Source organism: Leptidea sinapis, chromosome 38, assembly GCF_905404315.1.
Source record: "Leptidea sinapis chromosome 38, ilLepSina1.1, whole genome shotgun sequence".
Classification (NCBI taxonomy): domain Eukaryota; kingdom Metazoa; phylum Arthropoda; class Insecta; order Lepidoptera; family Pieridae; genus Leptidea; species Leptidea sinapis.
Window position 1 is genome coordinate 1,204,098 of NC_066302.1, and position 12,963 is coordinate 1,217,060.

The 12,963-nt window shown below is 34.8% G+C and overlaps 1 protein-coding gene across 3 annotated transcripts in view; it reads right to left on the minus strand.

The window, feature by feature from the left end:
• The window catches only part of LOC126975888 (protein kinase C-binding protein NELL2-like), a 90,071-nt gene extending 80,212 nt beyond the window's left edge, over positions 1-9,859 (minus strand). For all 3 annotated transcript variants that reach the window (XM_050823987.1, XM_050823986.1, XM_050823985.1), the window contains exon 1: positions 9,751-9,859. In XM_050823987.1, coding sequence (XP_050679944.1) covers positions 9,751-9,814 — 64 coding nt within the window. In that variant the 5' untranslated portion in view covers positions 9,815-9,859. The remainder of the gene's footprint in view (positions 1-9,750) is intronic.
• Between the last annotated feature and the right edge of the window lie 3,104 nt (positions 9,860-12,963).

Sequence of the window (12,963 nt, forward strand, 5' to 3'; positions counted from 1 at the left end):
GGAATTCAAGATTATCTCATGTCCTATTCCAGTTCCGGTTCCCGTTTTCGCTCCCGTTCCCAACATATTATATGAATCTTATATCGAGGACGATTGCTATGGCAAACTATACCTGCTATTAATAAAGTTATAGCTCATCGACGTGAATTTAATTTTTTTACTAATCCCGCGGGAACCATGGCTTTTCCCGGGATAGAATGTAGCCTTCGTCCTTTCCCAAGCTTTAGGCTATCGCTTTACCAAATTTCATCAAAATCAGTTCAGTAGCTCCGGCGTAAAAGCGTAACAACGATACTTACATTCACATTTATAATATTAGTAGGAATCTACAAGATTTTTCTCGCTTGTACATATAGGATTTGTGTCCTCTAATTTATTTACTCAGAGAAAATTTTAATGTAAAATGAATTATTTAACTAACGGTAATTATGTTACACAATTAATATATTAAATTTATATTCAAGTGTTCTTCTAAATGTCTCTACAACTTCCCCTTAACTAAGAGTACGCAAAGCTGTTATAAAACGGTATTGTTACATTGTAACGCTTTATACGAAGGCATTTAAGAGGTAATGACGAACTGTGTTTCTATCGATTGTTTTAGTTTTTTTATAAATAAACTATGACTTACTAATATCACAAAGTCGAATATGACTGAAGGAGTTAATCTCTAGATCTGATTTGAATAATTATGTATATGAGTGCCAGAAACATTCAGAATAAATGTTTTTTATTCGCCAACGATGGGGTAAAGTGATACATGATAAAAGAGTTCAGAAAAAATTTGGTACAGGTATTTCACAACACAAAATCATACGCGGAAACATTGTATAATATAGTAACACTAGATGTTCCGACAACGTTGTTCTGTACATAATAAATAAAATACTGTTTTTTATGAATTTGTCAATAATATTTCATAACATCAAAAATTATTTCATAAAATATGCTCCATTGTTATAATGAAATTGTTTCACAGCAGACTGTCACACTTTTCATACAAAACAATTATGGGTTAAGAAATAAAAATAATTATGGGTCCAAAATCCAAATAAAAACTAACCTATCAGTTAAGTTCGACTAAACTGCACTCCATGAAGTAATACCCAATAAAATCCGTTCATTAGTTTAGGAGTTCACTGGAAACAAACACACTGGATTTATATATATTAATATTATTATAAGTTTTACTTAACAGCAAGTTACGTAACTCCCAATTCAAGATAAAATACAAAGTAAGTGAAGAACTTGACATGCTTATTTTAATAATACAAGTAACTTAAACCGTGCACCAGTTTAAGGTACACCTGGCCGAGTGCCAGTGGTATATGACCACGCTTGGCAGTTACAGCGGGCTTAACTTTGCGATGGCCTACTAAATGTACGACAAGAAGTAGAGCACTAGTATTTGCTTTATAAGTCTGACTTATAGCAGTTATAATATTGAAAATGTACTCGGATTCGATTTGGTATGCTTCCATATCGATTAAATGTAAAAAAAATTGTCTAACTCACATATTCGATACTAATAGGGTAGGTTTTTCAATAAAATTGTATGATAATATTGTTTAATGAAAATAAAGGACAAGACGAGTAGGACGTTCAGCTGATGGTAATTGATACGGCCTACCCAATACAATGCAGTGCCGCTCAGGATTCTTGAAAAACCCAAAAACTCTGAGCGGCACTACAATTGCGCTCGTCACCTTGAGACATAAGGTGTTAAGTCTCATTTGCCCAGTAATTTCACTAGCTACGGCGTCCTTCAGATCGAAATACAGTAATGTTTACACATTACTGCTTTCTATCTAACCGGCTTCCTGGACAAAGGAGCCTCCCATTGGTGAAATAAATTTTATGACAAGATTTTTAGTCGCCCTTTGTACGCTACATTGAGAATAAACTCTTAGCGGCGCCTTGACTAGCTCAGGAGTCTCGGGTTCGAATCCCGGTAGATTCAAATGTATTAAGAATATACACATTTCTTTCAGAGTCCTAAATTTTACTAGCTCAGGGGTCTCAGTAGGTGCAAATGTATTAACGTACGAATACACATTTCTCTAGGAATCTGAAAGTCCTGATTTTATATATAACGGACTGTTAACTATTGAATGTTTATTTACGTGTATTGTATCACATTTGGCATCCATAGTACAGGCTATGCCTGGCTTGGGCTAGATCAATTGAGTGATAGTGGATTTACAACTCAGATATAAGGCATAAAGAGCATTTATTTTCGCAAAATTGATGCCTTTAGAATTCTGTTTGGTGTCATTTATAATATAATAGATACTACTACCGCTTCGGAAACTAATGGCGCTCCGAGAGAGAAGAAGAGCATCGCAAGAAACTCTCAAGAAAAATATTGGACATTATATTTTTGTCTTAATTAGAAAATACGTATACTTCCAACTTTTTTTATGGAAAACGAGGACAAACAAGCTTACGTTGAGTGATCACCGCCGCCCACATTCTGTTGCAACACCAGAGGAATCACAGGAGCGTTGCCGGCCTTTAAGGAAGGTGTACACGCTTTTTTTTAGTGTACCCATGTCGTATCGTCCCGGAAACTCCTCACGAGGAAGCTCATTCCACAGTTTTGTAGTATGTGGAAGAAACCTCCGATCGACTAAACAAATACTGATTTATTACAAAAAATTTAGAACCTCCCGTTGGTTCGAATAGACGACCCTTAGCTTATAGGTCAGAATCACTGACCACTGGGCTACCGCTGACATTGACTTGCATGTTATGGCTTCTGGTCATATAACTTTTTGTAATGAAAATAAGGGTAGAGACGATCAGAACGTTCAGCTGATGGGAATTGATACGCCCTGCCCATTACAATGCAGTGCCGCTTAGGATTCTTGAAATACCCAAAAATTCTGAGCGGCACTACAACTGCACTGGTCACCTTGAGACATAAGATGTCAAGTCTCATTTGCCCAGTAATTTCACTAACTACGGCGCCCTTCGGACCGAAACACAGTAATGCTTACACATTACTGCTTCACGGCAGAACTAGACGTCGTTGTGGTACCCACAATCTAGTCGGCATCTTGTGCAAAGGAGGCCATAATAAATATATTTTAAAATGTACATTTGAGGGCTTCTACTAATTTATTAGTGCTACGTACAAGAGTTGGATGTGATGTAAATTAGAACTGTCATTTACACCCTCATCAATCACATTCGCAAATAAAAGCTAGGAATAAGTTACAGGTCAAAAAGCGAGGTCACGGGTCATTGACCTGATTTGACTAAAGTGAGGAAATGGCCCTCTTTCCGTCAACACCACATTATACAACCTACTAGATAATCTTTACAGATAATTCTTCAAATATTTATTACCTCAACTGACTTGTGTTCATTTTAGGCAACAATTTATTCTATTGGATTTACAAGTAATGGGACATAATAATATTAATACGAAGTATTTATTTAATTAGAGATCAAAACATATTGTTCTTAAGAATTTATCAAAATTAATGAATAATCTATGAAAAACATGTTAACTTGACTTCTGTAAAAACACTTTAATATCGGACCTCATTTTTCGAAAAGCCACGCGTTGATGTCTTTTCAATGAAACTAGTATCCTTCCCCATGACTCGAATAAAAAATCAGATTTTAAGGATTTTAAATTATATAATACGACGGTGAATAAAAAAATGATTTCACTCTTAGTCTGGTCAAGAGAAATAAATATTTACACACATTATCTTAGGAAATAACATATGATTGGAAGCGCCTAAATGATAAAATCGCGTGATATTCGGATAAGATAGCCGTAATGTGTCGCCTCGTAGGTCATATTATATTTCCCTAAACATATATATGTAGTATATTATTATGGTTGCGTTAAATCTTTTATGAAATCTGCAAACAAATGTTAAATGTTAATGTAAACAATTTAAATCGGAGTAGATGAATAAAATTTGAAAACAAAATTTATGAAGAATGAGGGAATCGGACCTTGTACGGGGATTCTTAATTTGTGTAATTAGTCCTAGTAGTGAGGGTTATCACTAAAAAATAACATATTGTAGGAGATGAAAGTAATGAAAAGCAAAAAACCAAAAATTTTGACATACTATTTTCAAGTTGGTGCCAATTTGGTAGCATAAAAATTACTGTACGAATATGTTGCGCGATAATAAGCTTATACATGCATTTGTATTGGATTTATTTATTAAATGCTATATATTAGCTTCGCCTGTATTTATGTATGTAAAGATATCTTTGAACGTAATTAGCACCATCTTCAAGATGTTCGATCACTTGATATCTGGAGGGATGCCGGCTAGATTATGGGTACCACAACGACGCCTATTTGTGCCGTGAAGCAGTAATGTTTAAGCAATATTACAAAGAGGAACGAGGCAGTATTTTTGTGAAAAGTTTTTCACATTTTACACTTCGAAGTTAGGAATTTTAGAAGACCGAGTGCATAAACTTACAATCAAGCCTACAAGAATAGTATAATACGCATGTATGATCTTAGTGAAGTTATTTTAACGAACAAGTATACCATTATTGCTTCATATTTGAAATCACTTTCATTCAATTAAAAAACAATTTGTTATTTTAAAGTGTTAACCCTCACTTCTGGGATTAATTACACAAATCTAATTTATGAACGATGAGACTCGAACCCGCGAGCTCTCACGTTCCGTACGAGTGCGCTTTCACTGAGCCAACCGTTCGAGTGACGTATTTGATAAATCTTGTATTTGTCTTGTTCAACTCTAAACTATCAACTATAAAGTAAAGCAATAACGATAGATGAAGCCACAACCTGACAGTTGAGAGTTTAAAAATGTCATTTAATCAAATAAGTATTTTATTGATGAAATTCCGAAAAATCCTTAGAAAGCTTTAATTAAATTAGAAAGAAACATAAAATTACAAGCCTCCTTCATGAAGTCCGTTGAAAAACGAGTAAAAGTTATAGAAAAATATACTATAACTTATGTTTTTACTGCATGTATACGTTTGTCTATTCGTTCATAGGTATTAAAATGAGCGACACACTATGAACGACCTTCATAAGTTAAGCAAATTGTATCAGTAAACAGGAGGCAGGTGTGTGTTGCGGCTGCAGCGAGGGGTCGCATGGTGGCGTGGTCACGGTCAATATTTACCCAGATTACTGACGTCTCGTATCACGTACGAAACTGAAATATAAACTGCAAATCAAACGACTGATATATTTTTAATTGAAAACTTATATTCACCTTTTTGCTCTTAATAGTGCGATTATCAATTATTATTTGTTTTATTTTATTTTATTAGGAAAACAAACTGTATTACATGACATAAATAGGTTAAAAAAAAGTATACATCTATTTACCATTTACAGTTTTCGCATATAAGAGACTATAAGCGTGTTACAAATAATTAACAAAAATACAAAAAAAGAATCAAGAAGTAATACAATAAAATTATATAGATATAATACACGAAGACAAACTGAATGGATATTATAGTATTCAGCAATCAAGAGAACACACACTCATCCAACGCCTCGTCAATGTACCTCTTAACGCGTTTGGTGACGTATTGAATATATCGAAATCTGGCAATTCTACTGATATCTGATTTATTCCTTGTGGACACCTTATAAAATATAAATGTTGCCTGTAATTAGTACTACAATGAGGAACGTATATAGTACATTTTGTCCTGGTGTAGTTATTGGGCGCTTTGATACCAATTTGTGATGTTAATTTAGAAGAGTCTATCTTAGAGTGAAGTAACTTAGAGTAAAAAACAGTATCAGCTATTTGGCGTCTTATTTGTAATGGAAGTATGTGATGCCTTTTACATCTTATTATATAATCTGCAACATATGTATTACACTAATATTGTAAATATCTTAAAAAACTTGTAAAAAATTATAACAGTAGAAATAAGGCATTGCTTGTAACTAACTCTAGTAGGCTTAATTAGACATAATAGCTTTAAGTGTGTAAACTTTTATAATAAAGTCCCAGCTTCTGTTAAGGCATTATCTATAAATAAATTTAAATGTTTCATTAAAAAATGGCTACTAAAAATCCTACTACTCCACAGCGGAATATCTATGTGATCCGACAGCCTGGGACTAGATTTTTTTTTTATACCAATAGCAATGACAGTGCAATATTGTATATTTGATTAAAAAGAGTGCAAAAAAAAGATTGCTGGGAGAGTTTCTTGCGCAGCTTCTCTCTAAGAGCACCATTTGTTTCCGAAGCAAGCAGCAAAGAAGTATCTAGTATATTTTAAAAATGACATCAAATATAATTCTAAAGGAATCAATTTGAAGAAAATAAATGCCTTTTATGCCTTTTTTATGCAGTGTTGGGTACTTTGTGGTAGAGGAAAATATTATGGGTTCGCGTCACCGACATGCTCATGACTGGCGCACGCAATAAATATATAATTAAAAAATAAATATATATAGTTAGATACTTTTTGGATGGCTGAAATCTCTTGAGTTCGCGTCGCCGAAATGCTTATAGCAGTATATCTGTAGATATACAGCTGAAGTATTGTGCAACATTAATGCTGTGTATATCTTATAAGTGAGATTGAGTGGTTTTAGTGAAAAGTTCAGTGAGCATATATACTGTGCATTGTTGAAATTGTGTTTTTGTTTGATTTATATATTACTGAAAATAAGTTTTAAAATGAGAATTTAATCGTTTTTTAAAATTATGAAATTTCAAATTTTAATACTAAAAGTTCTAAGATCTCACTTCTATCGGCAGTCTCTACAAATGCAAAACATACATAAATAGAAATAAACTTGCTTGACTCGCAAACAAACATCTCCATATTTATTATATAAATATTTGCACCTACCAGGATTCGTGATTCTCTAGTTCAGTAACCACTATATGGCTATATGGCTCGTCAAATATCATTAACATCAGAAAGTATATGTTCTTCCGGAGCAATTCTTCCACTAAAACTACTTCGGCTGCAAAATAGCCAAATTAACAAATGAATAAATAAATAGCGGTGAACGTAAAAGGCTTCGCTGAATCGACCCACTACCGCTGGGCATGAAAATTTACATGTAAGTGGTGTGTTCACGAAGCATCCTTACACAAACAATGAATTCAAGCTCTAAAGGTTGATGCATTCAATATACGATACGATATAATATATATATATAGTTTATTCTTTATTATTTTTATGAAATATTTTATATTAAATCAACACGATTCATATACTGGATGCAGCACATTACAAACTAATTTGTTATGTTATTATACTACAGCCATTGTAAAATACTCTATTTGATTGAAGAGAGTAACCGTTGAGTTTCTTGTATGTACTTCCCACGAGCTCTACTTTTTCCGAACATATGGTAGAACATATGAAATATAAAAAAGCGCTTAGTAGCCTAATTGAATAAAGTTTATCTGACTTTGACTTTGCTCATTGGTAGTAGGAAAGTGGGCTTTAAAGACGCGATTGGTCTGATATTCTAAAAAAACAAGCGCATGTCCTACTCATAGCGCTATGCTGTTGTTTTATGGTTTGAAAGGTAGCCCGTTGTTATTACAGACCCATGAGGCATTTCAGGGTATACCATTATGCATCTCCATGCACGTTTTACCACTCAACTCTTAGTATTACTGTTATGAACCACTTTCTTTAATTTATGATATTTAAATAGTTTTTTAGCTTTTAACATGACACCTAACAAACTATTTGCTATGTAAGTATATTACTTCTATTATAACATACTCTGATTGGTTGAATAAATTACCCTTAAGTTTCTTGTATTTTCTCCTCTCTCCGTGCTCTACTTTTTCTGAACATATGCTCCATTCAGTAATTTAAATTAAATATATGTTATGACGATTCAAAAGCGCTTAGTTTAAGTTTATTTGTTTTAGCCTATTTGAATAAGTTTAACTTGACTTTGACTTTGATCCGCAACTTAAAAAAAGATAGGAAATAAAGCATGGACCACCACGGAATTTACTTGTTAACAAAATGGAATTCTTCGTAATATACCTACCTACACAGGACTCATGGAGAGCCAAATTAATAATTTACACCTTACAAACTAATTTGTTATGTATATTACAGCCAAATACTCTATTTGATTGAAAAGAGTGGCCGTTGAGTTTCTTGTATGTTCTTATGAACATATGGTAAATTCAGAAATTTAAAACAAATATTTGTAGCTACGATTAACAGCGCTTATTTTAAGCCTAATTTATTTTAAGCCTAATTGAATAAAGTTTATTTGACTATGACTCTAATAATATTATGCTCAAAATAGAAAATTATCTTATAGGAGTCAGAAATTTAAGCTAATTAGATTTCGATAGTACATCTTATTATATTTCTTTGGTGCGTTGATTTTTTTGGAGTGGCTGGATGATTTTTTTGTGTGTTCCAGTGAATTTGAGATTGGTGTCTTCAGGTGGATTCGAGAATGGTTTAGATTCACAATTGAACTACCTCCTAAACGGCTGGACCGATTTTGATGATTTTTTGGGTGTTCCAGTGAATTTGAGATTGGTTTAGATTCTCAATTCCGTCCACATAATTCTCCTGCTCATGTGTATGTTAGTGAACTCCTCCTAACGGCTGGACCGATTTTTCAAATTAAAGACGTGTGTACAGGACAACGTCTGTCGGGTCCACTAGATTAATATATATTATTTTCATAGTTTTATAAATTTGGAAGGGATAAATCTACGGAAATGTTGAAAATTTTGAAAATCATCGAAATCGGCCTAACGTTTCAGAGCTGATAGGAAATATTAAAAACTGTTTTTTTACGATACATTTGAGACGAGCAAGCAATTGCCTGAAAGCTATCCGGCTTATGTTTCAAACGGTGGTAGTGAATAATTTATTTCATTTAGCACACTTTATTTTGAAAACATTTTTCGACATACAAAATTTCAAAGGCTTTTATTAAGTTTTATTATTTTTTCTATTTTCATTGACAGTTAACTTAAAATTAAAATGAATACTTGACATTGTATCCAGGGGCGAGAGGCAAATTTTATAATCTTACAGTAACGTGTATTATGAGAAGGAAATACTACCGCATCAACTAATGAGTAATATAAGTTTAAGTATAGTTAGAGCATCGGCAATATTTACGAAAGTTATCAAAATAATTAAGATCAAACCACGTTTACATAAAACCAACAAATAATTATATTATAATAATGAAAAATTCATTGGTACTACTATAAATCACAGATACTTTTAAACAATAAATGAAAAAGTAGGTATCTCTTTAATTTTAGGATTATATAATACAGAGTTTAGTTTTTTGATATTTTTATGACTTTCATATTTCACATTTAATTATCAGTTAAAAATAATAACTTATATAACTTCTGTATATTCTAATACACATTTCATCCCCAAAAGAAATTAAATTATGATATAGATCGTACAACAGTTACACGTAAAACACATTCATTTATAATTTAAAGGACTTGTTTAAAGGATCTTGAACCCTCGAAAGTCACTACAGGGAGGGTCGATCGTGATACAGCAGGCACTGCAGTCATTTTCCTCAAAAAACACGTAACATCATATAAATTAAACAGAGGCTGAATCAGCTGTTTCTACGGTACTGAACGGTGCGATAAATCGACTCTGAAAACTCGTGAAACGTGCGAAAAACGTGTTGTTAATGTCTACGGTACAGGATCAGCTGATCGCTGTTATTTTTTTTTTATTTGGAGAGTGTGTGTAATGTAGTTGTGCGGTACTCACCGGCTGTGATAGTAAGCCACCACCAGGTGCACCAAGCGACCACGAGTGGCCGAGTGCCGGCCATTTTAGCGGCAGCGCATCCCACGCGCGCTTCAACCGGCCGCCCCGGCGTACTGAACGGTACTGAGCGGCAGCGATCGATGCACGCGCGCCCTTCCGCGCCTCCGCCCCCCTCCCTCCCCACCAACACCCTTCACCCCTACATTTTCTCAAGTTTCCACGGAGAGCGCGCGCGCTTGTTGCCCTCTTTCCCGGCGGATCGCTGACCGACCATAATTGATTCCCGTTCCTTTGCCGAATAAGTTTTAGGTCAGCGCCGCCGCAGAGTCGCTGCGCAGTGTTTATTTTGTTGGACGTTGGCAAGGCGAGACTATTAAGACATGCTGTCTGCTCTTACGTGAGCTGCCGTCATAATAGCTGTAATAAATAACTATATAATATCCACGCGAGACGTTTGCTTTGCTTAAGATTGCCTTTCTCTGTTACGATCATACTAACAAGATTTATCAGTCATTTGTAAAAACTTCGTGTACAGATCTATCACCTACGTGTGTGTAGATCTGAAATATATAAATTTCGATGCGGACCAAATCACCGTTCAAAATTTGAAAATCCATGAAGGTAGGTACAGTTTGGGGAAAAAGTTTCAACGCGTTTTATACAAAATCTCGAGACTTTATTATTTACGTTGAACTTCATTAAATAAACGTGTCATTTTGTTTGATGATTCATGCCATCTTGTTAGCAGTCGCGTGATTCAGTTTCTGTTAAACTTTTTGGGACTTCTGTCTCTCTAGATGTTACCCTGACACTAAAGAATTCTGAAGAGACCGAAACAAGAGAAAATCTGAAGGTGCAATGTCAGGGCTATGCTTTGGATGCATTAACACCTCCCAACCAAACTGTCTTTTTTTGCTGTGTGGCTAAAGATGTGTGTGGTCTTTTTTTATGTTGATACGCCCTGCCCATTACAGTGCAGTGTCACTCACGATTCTTGAAAAACCCAAAAATTCTGAGCGGCTCTACAATTGCGCTCGACACATTGAGACGAAACACAATAATGTTTAAACATTACTGCTTCACGGCAGAAATGGGCGCAATTGTGGAACCCATAATCTAGCCAGCATCCTGTATTAAGGAGCGAACGAACCACTAATAATATATGATAACCACTGGAATAAGGAACTGGCGCTCTTGACAAACTTTTGATAGAGGTTTTAGCCAAGACAGACTTTCCCTCATATTGCTTGTAACAGTTCATAGCTTGCCTTTGTCATAATATTGCTGAAATATTGTAGTCACCTCTTCTCTACCAAAAATATATCAGATTTTTCTTGATGCATCTTAAAAAATCCAACATTATAATGTTGGATTCAAGTTTGTTAACGGTGGCGAATCAAAGTCGAAGTCAAATAAACCTGATTCAAATAGGCTTAAAGTAGGCGCTTTTGCATGGTCATTACACATATTTAATTTAAGTTACTGAATATACCATAAGTTCGGAAAAAGTAGAGTTCGTGAAAAGGAGCTAGATTATGGGTACCATAACGGCGCCTATTTCTGCCGTGAAGCAGTAATGTGTAAACATTACTGATTCGGTCTGAAGGGCGCCGTAGCTAGTGACTTAACATCTTATATCTGAAGGTGACGAGCGCAATTGTAGTGCCACTCAGAATTTTTGGGTTTTTCAAGATTCCTGAGCGGCACTGCATTGTAATGGGTAGGGCGTATCAATTACCATCAGCTTAACGTCCTACTCGTCTCGTCCCTTATTTTCTTAAAAAAAACCTACCTCCTAAGCGGCTGGACCGATTTTGATGATTTTTGTGTGTTCCAGTGAATTTGAGATTGGTTTAGATTCTCAATCCGTCCATATATCTTAATATATATATTTCTTTTGTGCGACTGTTGTAACTGAACTCCTCCTAAACAGCTGGACTGATTTTAATAAAAATTTCTGTGTGTCGTCAGGTGGATTCGAGAATGGTTCAGATTCACAATTGAACTACCTCCTAAACAGCTGGACCGATTTTGATGATTTTTTGTGTGTTCCAGTGAATTTGAGATTGGTGCGTGTCTTCAAGTGAATTCGAGAATGGTTAGATTCACAATTGAACTACCTCCTAAACGGCTGGACCGATTTTGATGATTCTTGTGTGTTCCAGTGAATTTGAGATTGGTGCGTGTCTTCAGGTGGATTCGAGAATGGTTAGATTCACAATTGAACTACCTCCTAAACGGCTGGACCGATTTTGATGATTTTTTTGTGTGTTTCAGTAAATTTGAGATTCGTTTAGATTCTCAATTCCATCCATATAACATAATTCTCCTGCTCACGTGTATGTTAGTGAACTCCTCCTAACGGCTGGACCGATTTTTCAAATTTAAGACGTGTGTACAAGACAACGTCTGTCGGGTCCACTAGTATATATATATTTTTTTCCAAGAATACTTACTGGGTATTCTACTAACAATATCCAATCCAAAATACTTAAAAGATTTTTTTCTTTTTGTCTGTATATATGTCTGGGCAAAACCTGCGGGATAGATTTAATTAATTACATGAATATTAAATAAGGAGTCGGGAAAACATATGTATGTACTAGATATAGTCACGCTTGTTGCAGGCATAATATTAGGTATGTGTATGCTGCTTTATAGTCTTCAAATTCAAATATAAGCTACTTAAATTATTCTGCCACCACGGACTAGTAAATAAAGAAGGACTCCATGTCACCTTACATAACAGTGTAGCACCAAAACAAGCCGATTAACGTGTAAATACATAGCCCCACGCACACACTTACACTACATGCCGATAGGCGGCCATTATTAGAAAAAGTCTCGATAAAATATTTTAAAAATGCCGTCGTGCGTTGGAAAAAGTGTAAAAACGATACTATATAAGTATTTGTGGCCATATATGATTATTTAAGGGAGAAAAAATTGTATAACTAGTATTCCCCGTAGCCGCACACACACTAGCATAACGATGCTTCACTTGCTAATATCACGGCGCGGAGTCCTTCTTTTTTTACTCGTCCGTGGCTGCCACATACATAGTTCAAATTCAAATATTTTTATTAAATAAAAGATTTAAAATCACTTATTGAACGTCAAAAACCACCCATTCGAAATATTATGCTGCAGAAGTCAGACATGTGAACGGGCGCAAGAAACTGAGGAGGCTTTTCTTTCTTAATTTTGTTACAA